The 22,709-nt window shown below is 33.9% G+C and overlaps 1 protein-coding gene across 1 annotated transcript; it reads right to left on the reverse strand.

Moving 5' to 3' along the window:
* Positions 1–5,425: 5,425 nt before the first annotated feature.
* Positions 5,426–18,631, reverse strand: LOC145582360 (1-acyl-sn-glycerol-3-phosphate acyltransferase 2-like). The gene is made up of 11 exons (XM_081639361.1): positions 18,295–18,631; positions 17,519–17,641; positions 13,893–13,932; positions 11,265–11,338; positions 11,026–11,085; positions 8,195–8,272; positions 7,938–8,096; positions 7,271–7,396; positions 6,220–6,312; positions 6,011–6,097; positions 5,426–5,927 (listed from the first exon to the last, which is right to left on the reverse strand). The coding sequence occupies exons 1-11, from the start codon at positions 18,373–18,375 to the stop codon at positions 5,739–5,741; spliced, it is 1,110 nt and encodes a 369-aa protein (XP_081495487.1). The 5' UTR covers positions 18,376–18,631; the 3' UTR covers positions 5,426–5,738.
* Positions 18,632–22,709: the final 4,078 nt, after the last annotated feature.

Genomic DNA, 22,709 nt, shown 5'->3' on the forward strand with positions numbered 1-22,709 from the left:
AGGGAACCCATCAACACACCAAACTAAGCATTACTTCCATGGTTAAACACAAAAAAAACACTCACTTACAAAATTTCTCTAAAAAAACTTATTGCTCACAAACAATGACATCAAACTGTGTTGCTTGTCTCTTTTACTCAATTTTTGTAATTCACTCACTCTCTCTCTCTCTCTGTCTCTCTTTTTTTTCTTCATCTCTCTCCCTTCTCTTTTTCCCGGATCTAACCTGAAGCTCTGATACCATGTTGGAAATTTTAATATAAAGTGAAAGATAAGAGAGAGAGGAGAATTTTAATATATAATTCATTCATTGCATTCTTACTTAAATAAAACATCACTGCCTTGCCTCATATAAGCCAATATCACGTACAAAACAAAGCTGAAAAATATGGCAACTAATTACTTAATAATAGGAGCATGACTCCACTAACAAACCCATTATTCCTAATATTTCTCAACAACAATAAACATGCAATTGACTAATAAACAAATTGACCCACTAACATACTCCTAAAGCCTTTAGGCATGACCAAGTACACATAACTACTACTCCTAATAAATAGCCATAACTATTTTGAATCAATCACACAACACCAAATCTTACGAACCACCCCCATAACCATCCAAGAACCCACCTCAAAACCAACCACAAATCATCCAATTAAAAACCCAACCCACGATTCCACAAACAACCCAAAAACCCACCTCAGAACCACCAGCAAACCACCCAAGAACCCATCTCAGAACCACCAGCAAACCACCCAAGAACCCACCCTAATTTAGCTAAACTACTTCGATCCAAACAAAAAATCATTCAATTAGATCTATGGAAGAGAGAGAAAGATAATTGGGAAGATGATGAAGGAGGAGAGAGAAATATCTATGGTGGTCATGGAGTAGGAGAGTGAAGAATCTGGAGATGATGAAGGAGGAAAATGGTGTGGGTAGGTAAAGTGTTGAAGGAGGAGAGAGAAATTTGATGACTAGTTAAATTTTAGATCTTAAATTAGATAAAGATTAATACTCCTCCATTGTTAGCTACTTGCATTGTAAAAGTCAATGACGACTAAATGAGGAATTGTATAAATTGCAATTCGTAACTAATAATGATGATTTAGGGATTATGATTTCACTAGGTAATTGAGGTTATAATACCAACAAATATTTTAGCTACATTTTCTTTAACAAATATTTTGGCTACATTTTTTTTAACTAGGTTATGATTTCACTAAGTTCGTAACAAATATTATGAAATCCTCGTGAGCTAATAATTGATGTATACACATCAAGATTAATACCAACAAATATTTTAGCTACATTTTCTTTAAAGGAAAAATTGAAAAGACTTGCTAAAATGCGAGAGAAAACGAGACTATATAAAATATCACTTAAGAAAATCACGCCAACTATCTTAAGAGAGAAAAGAGAAAACATCCACTTTAGAAAAAGCATTTTTGAAAATAAGGTGAATTGGCTTTGGAGAGATGAGAGATCAATTAAGAAAAATCATATACAAAAATCGAGGCAATTAGCTTATAAGGGAGAAAGAGAGAAAGAATGGGTCCACTTAAGAAAGATCACTTGAGAAAAATGAGGCAATTAGCTTAGAAAAATACAATTAGCTTAGAAAAAGGGTTACTTAAATGAGATAGAGAGAGAGAGAGACCACTAGCGAGATAGACCACTGAGGAAAAACCACTTAATAAATTAAAATCGGTGCAATTAGCTTTGGAAGCGACCTACTAGAGAGAGAACATTTACGAAACATCATTTAAGAGAGACCACATTAGAAAGATCCCTTAACAAAAAGACAAAAGCCACTTGAAATATTACTTATGAAAATAAGAAAAATTACGTTAGGAAAAAGGGTTATTAAAATGCTAGAAAGAAAGAGAGACCACTTAAGAAATACTTCGTAACAATTAAGCAGAAAAATCCCTCAAGAAGAAAGAGAAATCAAGGCAATTAGTTTAGGTGAGAAACTTAGGGCAATTAGCTTAGGAGAGGAAAAGAAAGAAACCATTAGTGAGAGAGACCACTTAAGAAAGAAAAATCATTCAAGAAAAAGAAAGATCACTCGAGAAAAAAGATCACTAAAGAAAGAAAGATAACTTAAAAAACTAGGGCAATTATAAACAATTAGTTTAGGAGAAAAACTTAGGGCAATTAGCTTAGGAGAGGGAGAGAAAGAAACAATGAGTTAGAGAGACAACTTAAGAAAGGTCAATCACCTAAGAAAGTTAGGGCGATTAGCTTATGAAAACACAATTAGCTTAAGAAAAAGATTTACTAAAATACTAGAGAAAAAAAAGACTACATAAAAAATCACTTAAGAAAATCAAGGCAACTATCTTAAGAGAGAAAAAGAGAAAATAGTCACTTAAGAAAAATCAGGTCAATTGGCTTTGGAGAGGTGAGAGACCAAGCAATTGACTTTATTTTTTTACCTTACCAAAAACATTATTATCAATTTTTATTAAAGTTACCCAATATACATTTCTTTCCAAACTCATTACCTACTTTTGAAAAAAAAAAAAAAAAAAAAAAAAAAAACCACATTGCCACATCTCAAAGCAAGAATGACACATTAAAATTCACACTAGAAGGCACGCGTAGCGCGTACGAGCCTCCCTAGTATAAGTAAAAGTCGCCCTGATATAAATAAAATTACGAAGTATTAATGCTTTATTGATAAAAGTTATGTAAAAAATTGTAAAAGTGATCCTAAGTTTGATAAAAGTGACCCTTGATATACAGTAAATCGGATGTATACAAAATTTACTCTAGGAAGAATTAAAATTCCAGTTTAATTTTATGGATAAAGTGTCTTTCTTATACATAGAGTACACAAACAAATAAAACACATAACAGATTTGAATTGATCCAGGTGTGAGACTCGAAAATTTATGAACTAATTAGCTCACTTGTAAAGTCGATAACTCAGTAAATAATTCTTGGAAAAAATCATCATATAACATTCATCAATATATGTTTTCAATGGGTTGCACTCTAAAATAAAATTCCAAAATATGTACGGTATAATGTTTAACATTCAGGTATATCATTAAAAAAATTAACAAACAAATTTGTATCCATCAAACTATCAATTTCTGGAATTGGTCCTGGCGTCCACGGAAGGAAATTTAATTTTTGTGGTATGTCTTGTTCACATACGGAGGAAGAATTTGACATCGTTGTTTCAACTTCACTCAATTTCACTTCTTCAACCTGGGGTTGCCTAGTCTACGTGACCTTAATTTTCCTGGTATCACCCCTGGTAAGTTATCAATGTTTTTATCACGTTGACATCTTCTGGGTTGTGACCTTGTTTTTCTTTGACGTCTTTCGGGTTGTGATCTTATTTTTCTTGACATCACGCCAGGTGAGTTATCACCGTTTTGATCATCACGACGTATTCGACTTTTACCTTCACCTGTAGTTTTTTTCATTATTTTCTTTGGAGGAGATGTTGCAACTAACATAATTGAATTGGAGCCTCAGATATTATTTAGGGCACAATTCTTCAGATGAAATCTTTATCTTGACAATTAATTGATTCTAATACGGAGTACTAAATAGTAAATACGATGACTTAGGGAGCAAGGAGTTAGAGACTTAGAGGCCTAAATCAGTCATTGATAAGATATCTTAGTTCTTAACCTAAAATAAGAATATTCTACAAATTTTATCTTGACAACAAATTTTGATAGGCATAATTCCATCAATTGAAGGTAGAAAAATCATCAATAAACCTATACTAAAGGCGAAACCAGGAATGACACTTGTCATTTTCTGGTTAAAAATTTTCCCGCTTTTTTTTCCTTTCCTTTTTAGTATTTTGACAACATATTTTATCCAATTATATTCAATTAAATATACTAGGAAACTTTTAGTTACAAAAATACTAACATTAATTAAAAATAATGTATTGGAATATATTCTTTTCTAAAATTATTATAATATTATCAATATCAATTTTTTTTCTCCAACTTTTATCATTTGATAATAAATTTATTTTAATTAAAAGAGAAAAATCAATTTGGTAGCATACTTTGTATTAATTTTAAAATTATACGTAACATTTATAAGAACAAAATAAGTTTGTTATAGTATACATCGTACACAACATATATTGGAAAATTATTTAGTCATTCTAAACATTTATGTGATTATTTAAAAAATAAAAACCCCTACTACTCAATAAAGATATATTTAAAAAGTTGATTATTGAATACTAATTATCCTAAAGTAAAATGAACTCAACTAAATTTTCATATTATGTCGATCAAAGTGTATCAACAATTTAAGGACAAATGTATATGAGTTCGTGTATGGGTACTAATCTAAGCTAATATTTTAATTTTCTCATATTAAACCTTATAGCTTCTAAGTTTTTATTACTATATTTATTTATTTATTTATATAATCTAATTCAATAACCTTTACGTACTTAGTGTTGGTATAAACTAATTAAAATTCAAGTTATTTTGTTACAAATAATTTTTTTGGGTAAATTATTATTCAATTAACACCATTATTTATTATTTATTTGTTGTAAAATTTAATTATGACCGTGCATGGCACGGGACTTAACCTAGTAATAAATAAATAAATAAAATATCTAATATTCTACAAATTTTATCTAACCAACTCCAATCAATTAGATGTAAATTAAAGAAATAAATACAAAAAATCTATGAAAAGAATATTGAGAGGCGGATAAAATTAAGTGAATCAATAAGCAAAAACCGAAAAAATAAAATATCATACAAGAATTATCTAATACAAGTAATTAATACGGTGTATATTGGAACCACCATGAGTTTGTTAGGCCTATTCACTTCACAATTCAAAAAATAATAATTCAATAAAAATGAGGTGAAGTGAACACCGAGTATAAATTTTTTTAAAAAAAATCTGAAATAAACAAAAAGTAATGTGCAGAATTAATTTTTCTATTATACTCGTAATGATCTATTCCATACAAATTTTGACATAAAAGACTAGAGAAAAACACACGTATTAAATAAAATAATTTAAATTAAGAAAAACAAGGAAAAAAACAGCTATAGCAAAAATTAAATCTATGTTCATGCCAAACCTCAAGCCTAACATCAAGTGACCAAGCCATACCCAAGTACAAAGTCAAGGCTGTGTTAGCTCCTAACATCAAGTGACCAAGCCATACCCAAGTGCAACCTCGACCTTTCCAAGCCTGGGACAACGAGCATCGCTCTTTTGCCCACATGAGTAGACCATTTTAAAAGGTATAAACATCATTGATTTATAGAGTACATTACACCTTCAGGCCTCATATGCTCTCACCCAAAAATAGTACGTATTACAAAATAAAGCAAAGGGGCAAAAGGGCTGAAGGGAATAGAGAGCACTAAACCAATGCCGTCAAATTTAAGTGCTAAAATCAGTATCCAATATTTTTCATGGACCTACCATTACCATATCATCCTAAAAATGATTGATGACCGTAAGAAAATAACAATATTTATAGTATATAGTGTAGAATACATATTTTGAACAGATAAATGAGAGCATGAAGCCATGAACAGATCTGAACTCAAGCAATAATGAGTAAGATACATGTACTAGCATATATCACTTGTGTTTTAGAAAAATCAAATAATAATTGATAATCAAATGAACAAAGCTAATCTTTCAGTGATGCTTATCTCGTATTGAGTCAGAAGATGAGTCTCCAGTTGTTTTTGCCTTTGCCGGGACTACCTTTGTTGCCTTGCTGGAGTTGAACGCTCTGACTGACTGAATTGTATCAATATTTGCATGAGAATAGTAATAATTCCCAATCCTACAGCTGAGAAGGCAATCCCTTTCCATGTGGACAGGAGAGATGACCACTGTAGAAATTTTATCGATCCCAAAATAATGGTAATTGCCCAAATAGTAACCACCTGCAAATTCACCAAAAAGAAAGGAGTCATCACCACTTTTAATAATCAGCCAGAGTAAGGCCATTTAAACTTTAACTACATACCACAAGAGACTTCAATGATCGCCCACTATCTTGAAGGTGTTGATCTCCAAAAGTATCATCAGCTTTATGTTTATCCAACAACGCATCCTGTTCAAATAATTAAGCAAATGAAGCAACTCAATTCTTCAACAAAAATAATGCAAGCGAAATAAAAAGCCAAGAATATTCAGCACACAAAAGTACAATAATTAGTGTCGGGCATTTCATACCTTGGCTACAAATGCATCTTTACACCACTGTGCAACATCATCATCTGTTTCAGGCAGATCTTGCATATTATGCCGCTTGATATGCACATGAACCTGTGTTAATCAAAGACAATAATAAACTTTGAAGTCCACTCAGCAAACACTCAAACCCAAAGCCATAGCAAAAAAACCATACAGCTTATGGTGGTTAGTAAGTTCAATGTATTGAGCAGAACAATTAGTATATACTCCCTTCTCTTACAATGCACTCTATTCCTTTTTGAAAAGTCCCCAAAAACTGCTCCATTCCATTGAGGACATATGGTCTTATTACTTAACTCCCCAATCAAAAATATGTGGTCCCACTATTCTCATTACTTTAATCAAAACATGTGGTGCCACTATTTTACTCTTTTTATCAACTCCACTCAACCAAATATTAAATTTGTGACAAACAGCTTGTCTGGTATTTATTTTTAGTGAAGGAAAGGAAGTGATGGGGAAACAAGGGAAAAGAAAGTACTTATAGTTCCACTGGTTTGATATTAATGCAAAGAAAGGATTCCAATGTTTGGTTTATTGGTAAAAGAAATTAAAAGGAGGGAAGGGAAAATTAGGTTCAAATCTTAGGGGAAAAAAAATCTCTTAGTATTTCCCCAATACTAGAAGGATAGGAAAGAGGAAACTTTATAAGCTTCTTTTCTTTTCCTACCAAATTCGGTATAAAATTTTTGAAACCAAAGATGGAAACTCACTCAATTCCTTTCCCTTACTTTCTTTTCCATCCACCTCTACCAAACAAGCCTAAATTAAAGACTTCTAAAGCTGCAACTGAGCCTCAAACAGTGCCACATAAAATGGCCAGAGATAAAACAAGGTTCTAGGGCTCTTGACTTCTTGATGTGCATGCAAAACACCTACAACCTAGTCTCTGTCAGCTAACAGCAGTTATCCATTTGACGAACATTCTAATGAAAAGCTAGATGCAAGGGTATGGCATCATAAAATCAACAGAGCAGAAACATGATATATTTGCAAAACCAATCCTGGCAATGAAGGTACTTTTGCTTACCACAGAGGACTGTCCTTTGAATAGCCTCAGCATTGTAGGTGGAGGTGAACTTTTTGGAATGGCCACTGTCATATCATAAATTGCTGGGACAAAGGAACGCATATGACTAACTGCTGTAACAAATCCCTACACGAAGAGTAACAGAATATGATCAGCAAAGGTGGTTCTTTGATTATGAAGCTTAATGCCTGCAAGAAAAGAGAGCAAGACACAAAAACAATGTACAGGATAAGGCAACAAACTGTATATTTTTTTTTTTCCTCACCAAATTTGCCCCCTCACACCATCCAACTTTGAAGTAAGGTTACAAAAACGAGTGGGGGTGAAAGGAAATATTTTAAAACTAAACAGGGTAGTCATAAAAACAACCACTACCCAGTCACTGAAAACATGCACAGCACTCTAGGGACCTAATGATAGAAGTAATTCACTAAAAGTTAACCTTGGAGACTGTTAGGTATCATTTGAGTTGCTAAAATATTTACATGAACCTAATCATACACATCCATGAATGCATGTGTGTCGACACTGGTATGTACCTTTAGTACTTTTCATCTAACAGGGGAGTGGTGCCGTGGTGGTCTATAAATTTTGTTCAAGTGTATCTTTTACAAGACCTACAGGATGAAATTTACACTTAATAATAGATCAAGCAATGAACTTAAACCTTTGTACGTGGAATCAAGACATTTCTAGGAACTGGGAGTCCAGTTGAAGCTGCATATTCTTGAGCAGCCAGAAGTTTAGCTTGTGTAAATCGAGTGCCCTCAACAAAAAGAGCCAGCCAGAAAGGCAGAGGATAGTCCTTTAGCCGTTGAAGACCTAGCTGCAGACAACCCACAAGAGTCAGGTGAGATAAAAGTGTGCTTGAATAAGTTTAAAATGTACATGCAAACTCATTCAGACTACACTATATGAAAATACCTTTAATGTCCTTTCATCCTTGGCCCAGCTTCTCTCAAGGAAAAGATACTCTGAGAACCACATAGACCAACCAATTACCTGCATACAGAAATGTATAAACATCATTCAATAAAACTTATAATATCGTAAATATATATATAGATATAGAAGAACATAAAAGACATCAAGGGACAGTAAAATACTAAAATCACTCGAGATCCCAAGCTGGAAATGGGATTGCATCTCGATGGACTTTGTTACTAGTCTACCTAAGTCAAAGAATTACACCATTTGGATTGTGGATAGGCTTACAAAATTGGCAGTGTTCATACCAATTAAGGAGAACTAGGATGGCAAGAGTGAACTACTGAGGCAATTAGCTGTCGTAGCCCAACAATTGGCTGCTAGGGGTGGTGTGAATAATGCTGAGGCAGCAGGATAGTTGTTTAAAAAGATTGCTATACACCCTAGCCCTTAGTAGTTCTTACCATTTTAATTTATTTCTAGCCAAAGGAGGAACGAGATTTGAATGAGCCGACATTATTAGCATCAGTGCATGTAGGAGAAAAATTTATGAAGCTTAATAGAGGATTTCAGTTGGATACATCTTTATGTGGTGCTTTTTGCAATATCCTCCAAGACAACTTCAATTCGGATAATAGATTTATCAACCCACTTGTAAATTTAATGTCCCAATGTTTCTTTTTCGCTTAATTTTTTTTATACTATCTATATTATGCACAGTTCATACCTTTGTTAGAAATAATACAAATTTGGAAAGCCAATGCACTTCATTTCTGACGATGGCACAAAACATGTAAGTCTTATTGCCTGTTGGATCGTTATTTAAGGATTTAGAACGAAAGGTTGACTTTTCTGGCAGATATTTCCCAATATATAGTTCTATAGGCCATCTAAATGGTGTCTTTTTTGTTTATCCAGATTCACGTGTCTGAACTGTGAACACTTCTTTTCAATTCATGTCTAAGTTGAAGATCATGCAATCTACATCATGGATTCGTAAAATTATTTTGAGTCAGAAAGAATTATACAAATCCATGATTTAAATTGCATGATCTTCAACTTTGACATGAATTGGAAAGAAGTGTTCACAATCACAGACACATGTGAATCTGGTCAACAAAAAAGACATCATTTAGAATTTTAGATGGCCCATAGAACTACAATATTTGGAAATATCTGCTAGAAAATCAACTTTTGTTCGAAATCCTTAAATAGCGATCCAACAGGCAATAGGACTTACCACTTACCTGTTTTGTGCCATTGTCACAAATGGAGTGCTTAAAAGAAAATTCAAAAGACACTAGCTTCCCAAATTTGTATTATTTCTAACAGAGTTCAAACAAAGATATGGGCTGAAGATAATAAAGGGAGTATCGAAAATAATAAAGCAAAAATGAAACATGGGACATTAAAGTTACAAAGTGGGTCGATAAATAATATAAGAATTGAAGTTAGACTTGGAGGAAATCACAACAAGCGCCACATAAAGATGTATCCAACTGTATAAATTTAGTAGGATATATATAGGGAGAATACAGAGACAGAGTTCTAAATCAAGATAATAACATTATTTATTTTTCAGTAGTCATAGGAATTGATGTGAGCCCAAAAAAACAAAGAACATGAAATAAATTGGCAAGTGTACTTCCACCCTCCCTGTCCAAAGGAAACTTTAGTTGAGAAACTATGACTCAAATATAACACTGTCCAAATATCATGCCAGATTAGGAAAATTATCCGCAGGTACATAAAATAGCTTGAACCAACTTTTCTAATTTTTAATCCTCCAAACATCTGGCTGCATTTTCAGTTGAAATTGGATATACAGTCCATATCTGATACTTCAACAGTTTTACATGGAATTAAAACTCAGCCGTTCCCGTTGTATAACGACCGTTATATATAACAGCCGTTATGTAACGGATTTGGGATTTGCTGTTCCGCAAAACCCCGTTATATAATGCCGCGACAAAAATCACATCTTTCACCCCGCGTCATCCGTTCTGTAACGGTGACTCGCCGCGTTGAAACGTTTTTTAACCCGTTACATCCGTTTAATATATAAGAAATTAATTATAGAGTCTATAAAACATGATATTTAGTAATGTTTATTCACCAAATATGTTACCTGCTTTTATTTTAATAAATACGGTTATTTCATGTTCAAAGAAAACATTTTTAACTTGAAGACTATAAACACCACTTAATCCATTAATGTGAATTTATTCGAAAATTTCACACCGCGCTTGCCGCAATCCGTTATATTCGTCCGTTACAAGCCGTTCTCTCGACAACGCAGCTGTTACCGCAATCGTGACCGCATCCGCAATTTTTTCTATGCTTTTACCAATCTGTCTAATTACTATAATAACCATGATAACTATAGTAGCCATGATTAAAAGGATATGCTTCATTACATGTATATAATCTACCAAAAATAACAAAAACCAAGAAGCTTAACAAATTCATATAAGACACTCCCAACATATCCAAAACTTGAAAGACTGAGTAACATTCTAACACAACACACAAATCATATTAGCACAACATACTGCTTAAAGATGCTGATAATGCTAGCAGAGTATATGTTGCTCCCACACTTTATCAACAAACAATAATGACGTGATATACCAAATCAGCAAAAGGCAATACAATATGAGTACACAAAAAAGCATTTATCAGAATGATGCACATCGAACTTATTTGGTTTTTCACTTGCATATAATACTGACAAGATGATATCACGACACAAGGAAAAGATAGCAACTATTTTATGACTTGTTATCTAGCATTCACAGCATAGAAGCAATGCATGTTTGATTACATACCGGAAGCAACTTTGATGATTTCTTCATAACAGCTAGTGTGCTACCAAGGCAACCTGCTCGCTGTCACAAGTATGCAAGATCAGCTAAGGAGCAAATAGTATGTACCATACTCTTATGTCCTAAATTATATACATTGAAGTTTTAACATATGAGTAAGAATCCAAATATGGAGGTCTATGTTGACTAAATCTAAATTATGGAGCAATATATGCTTGAAATTCAGTATTAGAAATACTTGCCTGAGCTAACACCCACCCCACCAGCCAATCAATGTCACTCTTATGGTTTGACACTACTAATGCATGCTCCTTTCCTGTGAAATTGCATACAGCAAATGAGTAAATGAGCAGAAAGTCTGATTAATTGTTCATATCAAAAACAAAGCACAAAGCACAAAAACCAAGAATCTGGTGTATATACATCAAAGAAACTTAATATCATTTAACGAATTGATGAGATTAGCTTACTAAATGTTCAAAATCCCAAACATAAGTATCCAATCTCATACCCATATTGTCACATTTTTCCTGGTTGTTTTGACTAAATTCCAAGGGGAGGGTCTTTACAGTTTCGACCCCTACGTCTCTCAAAGTCCAATGTTCTCTTAATAAAGTTAGGGATATTGCCAAAAAAAAAAAAACCTAATTAAAATAGCAGGTTACTCATGACACAAGACTAAAATAAAAAACATTCAAAAACTACTGATACGCTAATAATTTGACTTGGAGAATACAGCAATTTCATAATATGAAATAATTAATATCATGATATATTATATAGTATATACCAATGCCCACTCTTAGTCTAATTACACATTTATGAACACTGAAAAAGAAGATAAAGGATTCATTAAATCCTCATGCACACAATTTATTGCCAAAAAGAGCTAGGAATTGGATATTTACAAGATAAGACAATTCATCATTCTTCCCTCGTCAAAATTGTGATACACCCTCAAATGATGGAACATCCTCAGTAAAAAATTATAAAATGGAACAAAGATCCATCATTAGTAGGTACTCCCACCTTCCTACAAAAAACTTCCCAATTCTCTCTAAATGCTAGTCCCACAAAAAAAAGTTGCTCATCTCCCTTAAATTGGCTTTGCTTATAAAATTGATTTGTTTCCCCTCCTTTATTTTTTACATCTTCTATCTACTACATTAAATCATTATGATACCCACTTTATCTCACCTCAATTGAAATATAGTAAACCCTCTACCTTACTTTTTAATTCACTTATGCAAAAGAAAACCCCAACACCAATACTCTCCTAAAATTAAGTGCCCAAGAGAATGCAATTTTTTTATGGAACAGAAGGAGTATTAGATTTAGCTGAATGGGTTCTTAAAGTTTGGTTTTACTCTTGGTAACTTTGTCATCTAAGACTCCCATGTTTAGTCACATAGTCGGGTCAGTTGCCAACTCTAGGCGTCCTAATATATGAACCTGAAGATATAGTTGATGAATTCCTGTCCAGATATACTTTCCTTCAGGGTCTCACTTTTAGTGACTTTCTAGATTCCTGAATATTTTGAACCTATGGTTCATCTACACATGACGTCAAAATTATCATAAATTCAAGTTTGGTCTGCCCTAAATTTTTGCAAAGAATTATAAAAGCATAAAAAAATAAGTGATCAACAATGGCTGCAAAAGAGGTTCTGGAGGTATAAGAAACTTGAGCACAAAAGGTGCACTTGAGGTTATTGAGCTTCTGTCCAACTGCTGTTTGACTTCACTTCTACTGTCATTTCTTCTAGGGTTATCTTTGTACTCGTTCATAACCTGCTAAAGTTGCTTATAACATCATTTCCCTCAATATAGTTATCTACTCCTGTATAAAAACTCATGGAAAATCCCCTTTGCTGCCCTTTACATTCCAGTAACAAACTCTTAGGTGTCCATAATTCTATTTACCAATCAACATATTCTTCTTCCCCTTCTTTCTAGCATGTGTGATGAGCATTCAAAGCTTTTGTTGATTCTTTGCACTTGGATAAGTAGAGTAATGGCCTTATAGAATACTAGGTTAGGGTCAATTCAGACAAAGGTTGAAGAGTCATGAACCAATTGACAGCTTAGAGCTTTTTGAAGACTGATGAATTTCAAGAAACTAAAAGGAAAATTTGTTGAAAACCATCTTATAAAAACCAAATTTTGTTAAAAACCATCTTATAAATTTTTTTTTGTCAAAGCACACCTGTTGTAAAATTTTTTTTGTTGAATCCCACCACTTTTTGGATTTCGACTATCGATTGGCATTTCCGGCGTTGATTAGCATGTGCACCTCACGTGACCTACTTAACCCCACTTTTCTATTATTTTTCCCCCCTTTTCCCTTCATTCATTCCCCTTCGTCACTTACATTTCCGTGCAATTATATAAAAGGCTATATAAACCAAAGTATGATGAAGAGGATTGACGAAGAGGGGAATGAATGGAGGGAAAGGGGGGAAAAATAAAAAAAAAGTAGAGTTAAGTGGGTCACGTGAGGTGCACATATTAGTAAACGCCGGAAATGTAAGTAATTAGTCGGAACCCGAAGAAATGGTGGGACTTAACAAAAAAAATTTTAAAACAGGTGTGCCTTGACAAACTTTTTTTTAAAACAGGTGTGTTTTAACAAAAAAAATTTATAAGATGGTTTTCAACAAAATTTGGTTTTTATAAGATGGTTTTTAACAAATTTTCCAAACTAAAATTGACCACCTATGCAATGTACAATGGTAAACAGAGAAAATATTTATGTTCCAACAATGAATCTTACTCCTAACAGTGATTCTCATATGAATCCTTGCACATAAATAATAACTTAATTGTCTTAATAATAAGTAAACAAGAGTTCTAAATGATTTCGCACATACCCATTTGCTGAAATGTCGCAGGATCTGTGAAAACTTTGATCTGCATAACAGAAGCCAATGTATTAAATTTTAATTACTATCAGATATCATAGCAATCAATGCTTTGTGCATAGCCATATAGAACGATGCTGAATTACTTAAGAAAATAAAGTAGCAGAAATCCCATAAAATCAAGCTTTACTGTCTAAGAAACAATGTAACAGGAGGCCAAGCAAATACAAATATCATTAAGTTTCTGAATATATAGTTTATTATTTTAGGAGGTAACTTGAATATAATAAAAGTGAATTTATATTTGCAAACCGTAGGTGAACCAGACTTAATTTTGATGAGCCAAGGTTGAGGTCTTTTCAGGTATTGATCTAAAGTTCATATGATCTGGTGTGGTCAGAATCTATCTTGTAAACTTTGACCTGATGCTTTGGGATCACAGAATAACCATCCCCAAAAACTAGCTCAAGGGAAGGAGAGCCCGCAGTCTTATGTAAACCCTGTCACCCCCTCCCTCCGCGATATGACCGGTGTGGGACTTGAGTCTCATAACCTTGCAATGGACCATAGCATAACACCCCTCTTTATAGTAAAGCTTTGTGCTACGCCTAAGAAAGAAGGTATAAGAGAGGGTTCCTAGTATCAGAGAAGCATCAGAGTCACTTACATCAGTCGCACATGGACGCAAAGTAATGGTGGTCGGCTATGATACCATTATTGTAGGACACAAGATAACCATCCCCAAAAGCTAGCCAAGGGGATGAAAACCCATAGTCCTATATAACCCCATATCAGCTCCCATGTAACTAATATAGGACTAAATAACCTTTCAATGGACCATAAAATTTTAATTTACATAACAGATAAAAACGTTATCATATAGGATCCCGTTAGATTATTCTCAAATTGATAACATGAGTCATTTTCTGTCATGTAAAATTTCCTACTTCACATCTCTCCAACCTCTCACTTTCTTTCAACTATTTCATGAGAAAATTTGTATGGAACAACGGGGGCAACTTCTTACTCCTTACTAGTATATCAAGGTGTGTCCAACTGAATAGATTATATCATATAGTAATGATTATATTAGTGAAAATGTGTAAACTGAACAGATTATACTAGTAAACAAGAGTCAAACCCCCCCCCCCTCTTCTTTTCCTCTGCGACTAGTGGATTGTTGCACATAAAGTTTGACAGAAGAAACATTAAGCACGTTGTTGTATGTTTAGAAGGAGAGATTTGGTTAGATGGAATAACAGAGGTTATACTTCATAATTTACATTTAGTATAAGAGACTAATTCAAATTTACATGAGAACTTGTGTGAATTTCAAAATGAATCTATATTTGCTGATTCTTGTTTCTACACAGTTGAACACAACAGAGCCTAAGACGGGAAAACTTCAGCTCTGAACTCTCACTAAAATGTTCAAATTCAAGTATTCAATGTGTATATATCCAGAAAGGCAATTTGTCCCTTTCACCTCGTATTAATTAACTGCTAACAACCAGAAGAAAATTCAACCATAAATTTCCTTACCACTTGGATATAAATCATAGCTATCTGCATCAATATCAATCAGCATCATCATGTCAACATGAAACATACTGTCAAGACCACCTATCTACGATCTCTCTGTTGAATATTGACATGTCTTAATCTCCACAACCCAATTCCCCACATCTCAAATTTGTAGTACTGTCCAGCTCCAGCTCCAGCTCCTTGCCATTAATAGCATTAACACACACACTACTTCTGTTTAAAATGACAAACTCTGCACTCATCCATAAAATCTTCACATCACAGAGTACTACTCCCTCTGTCCCTATTTGTTTGCCCCATATGCCATTCTGGTTCGTCCCTCGTAGATTGCTCCATTCTATTTTAGGTCATGCCGTCATGGTCCCCACTACATAAGTGAGCTTTAATATGTTTTATTATTGAATTACTCACTCTAATTGAGACACCTCACCATCATCAAAACTCTAACCTATTCTTTGAAAAAAAAAATAAAAAAAACAAAAACTCTAACCTATTCTCTTTCCACCCCTCACCGCTACCTATTTCAACACATCCACACCCACCGTCTCCACCACCCCTATCTCCACCCCCACCAGAACACCAAATTCACCACTCCTACCTCCACCCCTACCTGCCCACCAGATTCACCATCACCACCCACCAGCCCACCAAATTCACCATCACCCTCATACCCCATCGTATCCACCACCCTCTTTTTAATAAAAAAAAAAATAAAAAAATAAAAAAAAAAAGCTACAGACCCGTCCACCACCACCACTTTCTCTCTCCTCACCACCGTCGTGTTTCACTCCCTCTGTTGTCACTCTCTGTCCTTCACTCAAATTTCTCTCTTCCATTCACCTAAATTTGTCCTACCAACCCCCTCACCACCAACATTTCTAGGTCTATGGAATTTTTTTTTAAAAAAAAAATTACAAATTGTGGTTGTGATAACTATAATAACCAGAAAGTAATTGTTGCTTGTGGCTTTGGTTTCCATGGTGGGATGGGTGACAATGGTTGCTGAAGTTTGATGGTGGGCAGAAGAAAGAAGGCTTTTTTTTAATGGTGGTGATGGATGGTGGTTGGAAGGTTTGGGGATGGTGGGTTCGTCTTTTGATTAGACCAGTTCTCTCTCCCTTCAACTTTGTTAATAAAAGTAGATAGTCCCTTTCTTTTCCTTTCAACTGGCTCTTAATAAAGTAAAATAAAAAAAAAAAGGGATCAAAGGGAGTATGTCTTTATGCAACTCCAATGGTTGTAGCTAGAGACTTGCTTGCAATATTAAATAATTCCTAGCTACTAGCTTAACCATTGGAGCTAGAAAATGTAAGTAGTTTGGCCAAGCAAATTAGCTTTAAGCAAATTAACTTGCTAAAATAAAGCAAATTAGAATAAATAAAAAGAAATTTATCAACTTAAATTAAGGAGGTGTGGTCCATTTAAATAGTAAGCTATTAGCTAGCCATTTGAGCTAAAATGACAATTAGCTTAAAAGATTATGTGGCATGGCAAGCTAATTTAGCTTGCCATTGGAGTTGCTCTTACTAGTTCATGTTAAGAAATAAGGACTTGCCTAAACAATACCACTGAGCCGCTGACCTACGAAACATTGCTATTTCTACATTTAGCTTCAAAAAAAAGTAAAAAGGCACTTTGCCCCTCCAACATATACACGCATATATGACTGAAAAACTGACTAGTTCAACATTTTACCAACAAAAATGGCCATTCTTACATGATCATTGAGAAGACCAGGGCATGTTTTTCCAAATTCAAACACCTTCAACTCTAGCCACCACTTTCAATACTGGTTATTCTCAGAAGAACATTTAGCACAAAATATTGTTTTGTATAAACATATGATTCAACCAATTTATTTATTCTACCATATATAAATATTGTTAGCTGAACATGTATAAGTGTATAACCCTACAGACTCAAATAGGCTGAGATCTTTGCGTCTTTCACTAGTTCGTTTACTAACCTACTACAGTAGAAAGCATCAGTTTTCTATCAACAAAAAAAAGAGATGATCCACACAAGCTAAAGCCATTAACTATCAATACATTTTAAGCAAGCGCAAGAGATCACATCATCATAAGAATCACCTGAACCCCAGCCCACCAATCGACGATCCACACAAGCTCAAGCCACAACAATTCCGCAACAAATCTGTTGATCCTTCTGTATGTGTTCTTTGACAGTGGCCGCACAAATATAAAGCAAGTTGCCTGAAAGAAAACATAACACTTATATAGGATCCATTGTTCCAGAAATAATCCGCTGCCACACTATCGATATATTTACTACTGATTAACATAAAATAGTCATACCCTTGCTAATGTACCGGATATTTCTAATAATGCTATGAAACTACGCAAAATTCTTGAGAAATTTGTAACAACCATCGTATTGATTAAACGGCAACATTTTCATCCAATGAAGATTAAAATAACTTATAAAGAGATCTTTACATCATATACTCACATCTCAAACCCAAATTTAATTAAACAAGCAATTAAGTTTCCTTATTTATACAAATCAGTAGCAATTACAACTAATTTAAAACCTCATAAGATTACAGAAACCCTAAATTGAAGCAAAAAACTCAAATTCTTCATATTTTACTTATCCAAATTAGGCGATTATTCCAAAGCTCAACTCAAAAAACCTAAAAATTCAAAAATCAAACTACAACAAAACAAAAATTAACCAAAAAAAAAAAAAAAAAAAAAAAATTGCAATAGTAGCAACGCAAAGTAGTAACTGAGCTAAAACAAAACGAAAAAAAAAAAAAACGTACGTCGAAAATTCACCAAAAAAACAGAAAAAAATTGGAAAAAAAATTTAAAAAATAATCCGATAGATCGAGAAAATGAAGTACCTGAATAACATTAACGATGAAGCCAGAAATGAAGAAGAGTAGGCCCATAGGTACCATCACAGCCACAGCTGGAATCGCCATTGGCGGACCTCGTTCGAAGAGAACCGCCAATACTCAGTAGATTTGCACGAAGAAGAAGAAGGTAGAAGAAGAGCAATGCGATTTGAGGAGGAGAGAGAATTATGTGAGTAGTTTGCGAGCAAATAATGATAATTGATTGAGGGTGATAAAAAAACTGGTATGATATGGTACGGTATGATATGGTTGCCAAAATTTAATGAACTTGGAAGGTGTAAGGTGTAAGTGTGTAACAGAATTTGTGAGTAAATGACAATACGGTGGGAGATGGATGGTCACCAACTCTCGTTGCTCCCTCAATTCCCCTTATTAATAGGACGGTAATCTTGTCATATAAATTGAATTAGATAAACACGGTTGTTAAAATTTATTCTGACGACTCTGGTAAAATTTTACAAGCATATGTTTTTCAACACATATAAATTATAAAAGATGGTAAAAAAAGATGATGTAGCAATTTGTAAAATTGAACTCAAAAGTTAGTCCAATCATTATTAACAACAAAAACGTATCTTCAATGAGGTCATGACTCTTACTTATCAGTACAAAGTATATGACTAAGCAATCTCAATTAGCAAGACCCACTTTATCATGAGATAAATGAATCAATCAATATCAATATCAATCAATCAATATCAATATCAAAATATATATATATATATATATATATATATATATATATATATATATATATATATATATATATATATATATTAAAACTTAATGGCAAGCATTGTTATCTTGTCATGTATTGTCAATCTCACCACTTGTTGCCATGTCAGATGTCACCTACTATTTACCAATCACCAATGTTTCCGCACGAAAAAAATTATAATTTTGTTTGCATTAGTATTTGAACTCATGACCTTAAATTCATTAGAGTTAAACTTTTGGAAAAATGTAAACTAAAAATCCGACCTTTGCGTGGTCTTCTCATAAAAATCCAACCTTCCATTAATCTCATAAAAATCCAACCTGTGTATACCCCACCTTTTCCACCAGATCCATTTGACCTTTAACCTGTTAAACAAGTTAAAAAGTTTTTTTTGTTTTTTTAATTCTCTCACTTTCACTTCTCACTCCTCCTCTTTCTCTCTCCTCAAAAACTGAAACAAAGCAGCACGCTTCTTCGCCGCCGCCACCTCTGCCACCACTTACCCCACCCTACCCAAACCCAAAACCGAAACCCTTCTCCCACTCCTACCTAGGTTCAAAACCATAAGCCTGAAGTCGATTAAATCTGCGATTAGCTCTGATTTTGGGGTAGTTATGGTTGATTGAATGGGAGTTGTTGCGTGCGGTTTGCGATTGGTGGCGATGTGAGGCAATAATGGTTGTGGAGGTTGCCTTTGGGTTGGTAGATTGTTGCATGAGGTAAATGTTGGTTGGGACTTAGTGGTTGCGGTTTGCGGGGATACTGAATGGAGGGTGGAAACGGAGATTGGGCGATGGTGCAAACTGGATGTCGGTGGGCGATTTGTCGGCGGGAGGAGTATCCGTTTCAGGCGATGGGATGGGATGGGTTATGGGTTTCAGCAAAAGGGGTTGGAGATAGGTTAAAGGTTTCAGGCAGGATAGGGGATGCGAGCTTCAGGCAGTGGTCGAGGTGGAGAAAGAGTCGGGCCGGGGTAGGGGCTAGGGGTCGGTTTAGGGTCGCCAGCAATTGGGGGATGACTAGGCGCGGACGGGGTAGCTGTGCCGTGCGCCAGCAGCGAAGGGGAAGAGGAAAAAGGTCGCTGACTGGTGGAGGTAGAGGTGTTATTGGCTGGTTAGTGGAATGGTGGTTGTTAATTTTTTTAAATTGTTTTTCCAGTAGGGTTGCTGCCTTGTTGGGTTCCGGTGGCCGGTGGGGATGGGTGGTTAGGGAAGGAGGGTGGGGCTGGGTTTTCTAAATTATTTTTTTTTTTTTTTGTAATTTTTTCTTTTAATTAATTTTGTTTTTTAATAATTAAAAAGATAACTGACCTATTAATAGCTGACACATGGCATATATCTTACAAAAATTGGTCAGCTACAAGTAATGGATTTTTAGATGAAGGTGGGGTATAAAGGTTGGATTTTTGTGAGATTAACTGAAGGTTGGATTTTTAAGAGAAGACCAAGCAAAGGTTGAATTTTTAATTTCCATTTTTCCTAAACTTTAACCATCACTCCAACAACAAATCTTATGATAATAAAGTTGTGTTAAAAAGAGTTATTCATGTTCATAAATTTTAAAATTTTAATTGCCAACTTATATGTGTATATTTTAACAACAATACGATTATAAAGTTAATTTCATTTCTTTCGGTTACTCAGTCTTAATTCATATAGGTTATATTAAGTATTTAAAATATGTAACCAAAATTTTAAATTAAAGTTTTTTCTTGTAACCACAAAATATGTTACTTGAAGAAATTTTTTATGATATGTAGCTGGAAAAAAATCCATTTAAAAAGTAAAACAAACTGATACGATATAACATTTACCTTAGCCACAAAATAGGTTGCTTGAAGGAATTTTTTTATGATATATAGCTGGAAAAAAAATCCCTTTAACAAGTAAAACAAACTGAAACGATATAACAATTAGGTTACTGAATATTAAATAATGAATTTTGATGTTCAAATTAAATTTACAAAAATTAACAATGCTTGACATTGAGTTTTGATATATAAATTGATTAAATTCACAAAAATTAACAATGATATTTTTGTTTATAAACTACCATTATATTTTACTTTATTTTATTATAATATTTTTATATACAAACAATGACCCGGGGCATCGCCTGGGCCAAAAAAACTAGTTTTGTTTATCAAATGGCATTTAAGTTGCATTGAAATTTGTGCTTGTTGATTAGAAATATTAATTACTACGGAGTAGTTGTAACACCCTAGAAATTCCTTTCTTTTAAAACACCTGTCTTGCCCTTATTAAAACCTTAAATAGGAATATCTAGGACATTACCGCCAGCGTGAAAACGGCTAAGGCAACTATCAAAGACACACAGCGGAAGACTAATTTCAAAACCTTTCAAAACAAGTCAACCCAATGTCAAACGAAGTAAAATAAAATCAACCTACAACTTGGAACCATTATAGGCCCTTATTAAAACCAAACTGAACTCAAAACCTTTTCGTTAGTCATGCACAATAATAGTATCATAAATAAACAAAGCATTAAACACATCCTATACTTATGGAAAGTAGCATAATTCGCTCTTCACTCATGCCCATTCATGAAAATGCTTCATCACCTGAAAATCTTATCTCTACCTATTTCCACTACTCTCCATTGAAAATGGGTCATCATAGGGTCATGATAAAGACAAGGCCAATAACACACAAAACATCCAATCAACAAAGCTGAGTACATAAGCGTAATTAACACACTAGCATACAATTTCCTATCAACACACGACTTACCTTGTTGCACCTGTTTTTCAAGCATACAACATTCAATAAAAGTTCTCACTAGACACTAAATAATTTATTTAGCGTTGATTACACATCGAACGGGTTTCCCACTAACCTCCCCCAATAAATTGAGGTTACTGACACGGGAGCTAACCGTGCCAGTATCAAAAACCACACATAGGTGGAGGAATTCCTGCGTATAATAATAATAAAAGGAATGTACAGCGTCCTGTACTCCAGTAGAAGTTATGATCAAATAAACTTGGTGATGACTCTCAAACCATAATCATTCAATCAACAATAATTATTCAAACAATCAAATATATCAATTTATTTCTTGAATAATTAGTGACCATATAATATTTAATGTTGAACCCTTTTTAATTCTATCTCGGTGCCAATGACACCTTAAACGCATAAAGCGCCACAAATCCTATCCCTCGGTGTTAAAAACACCTTAAGTGCACTAAGGCACCAACATACAATTTATTCCTCGTGTACATGGACACTTATATAGCTCTTTCCTCATGCTTATAGCATCAATAAAAATTATATGAACCATAATAAAATTCCTTTTCAATATTCCAAACCAAATTAAACATTCAGTTTAATTAAACATGTTCTCTAACATGCCATAAATAAATATGTGGTTCATAAATAATATTCCAAGCTATTATTTTCCATTCAATAATCCATCACAAATAAATCATGCTTCATAATCCACTCACCAATAACATTCAAATCATAATTTCCATTCCAAACCTAGCATGATATTACTTGTATTCAATCAAACACATTTAGCATGCTACTACATCAACATAATTATGCTAAGTACGCGAACGTACCTCAAATAAGCCCTTAAAATAGCCGATTACACTACAACAATTCCCGAATCAAGTCTCCTTTTTGTGTGGGAAATTTTTGGGGATTCATGGTGTA

The sequence above is a fragment of the Chenopodium album genome, chromosome 15 (assembly GCF_948465745.1).
Source record: "Chenopodium album chromosome 15, dcCheAlbu1.1, whole genome shotgun sequence".
Classification (NCBI taxonomy): Eukaryota; Viridiplantae; Streptophyta; class Magnoliopsida; order Caryophyllales; family Amaranthaceae; genus Chenopodium; species Chenopodium album.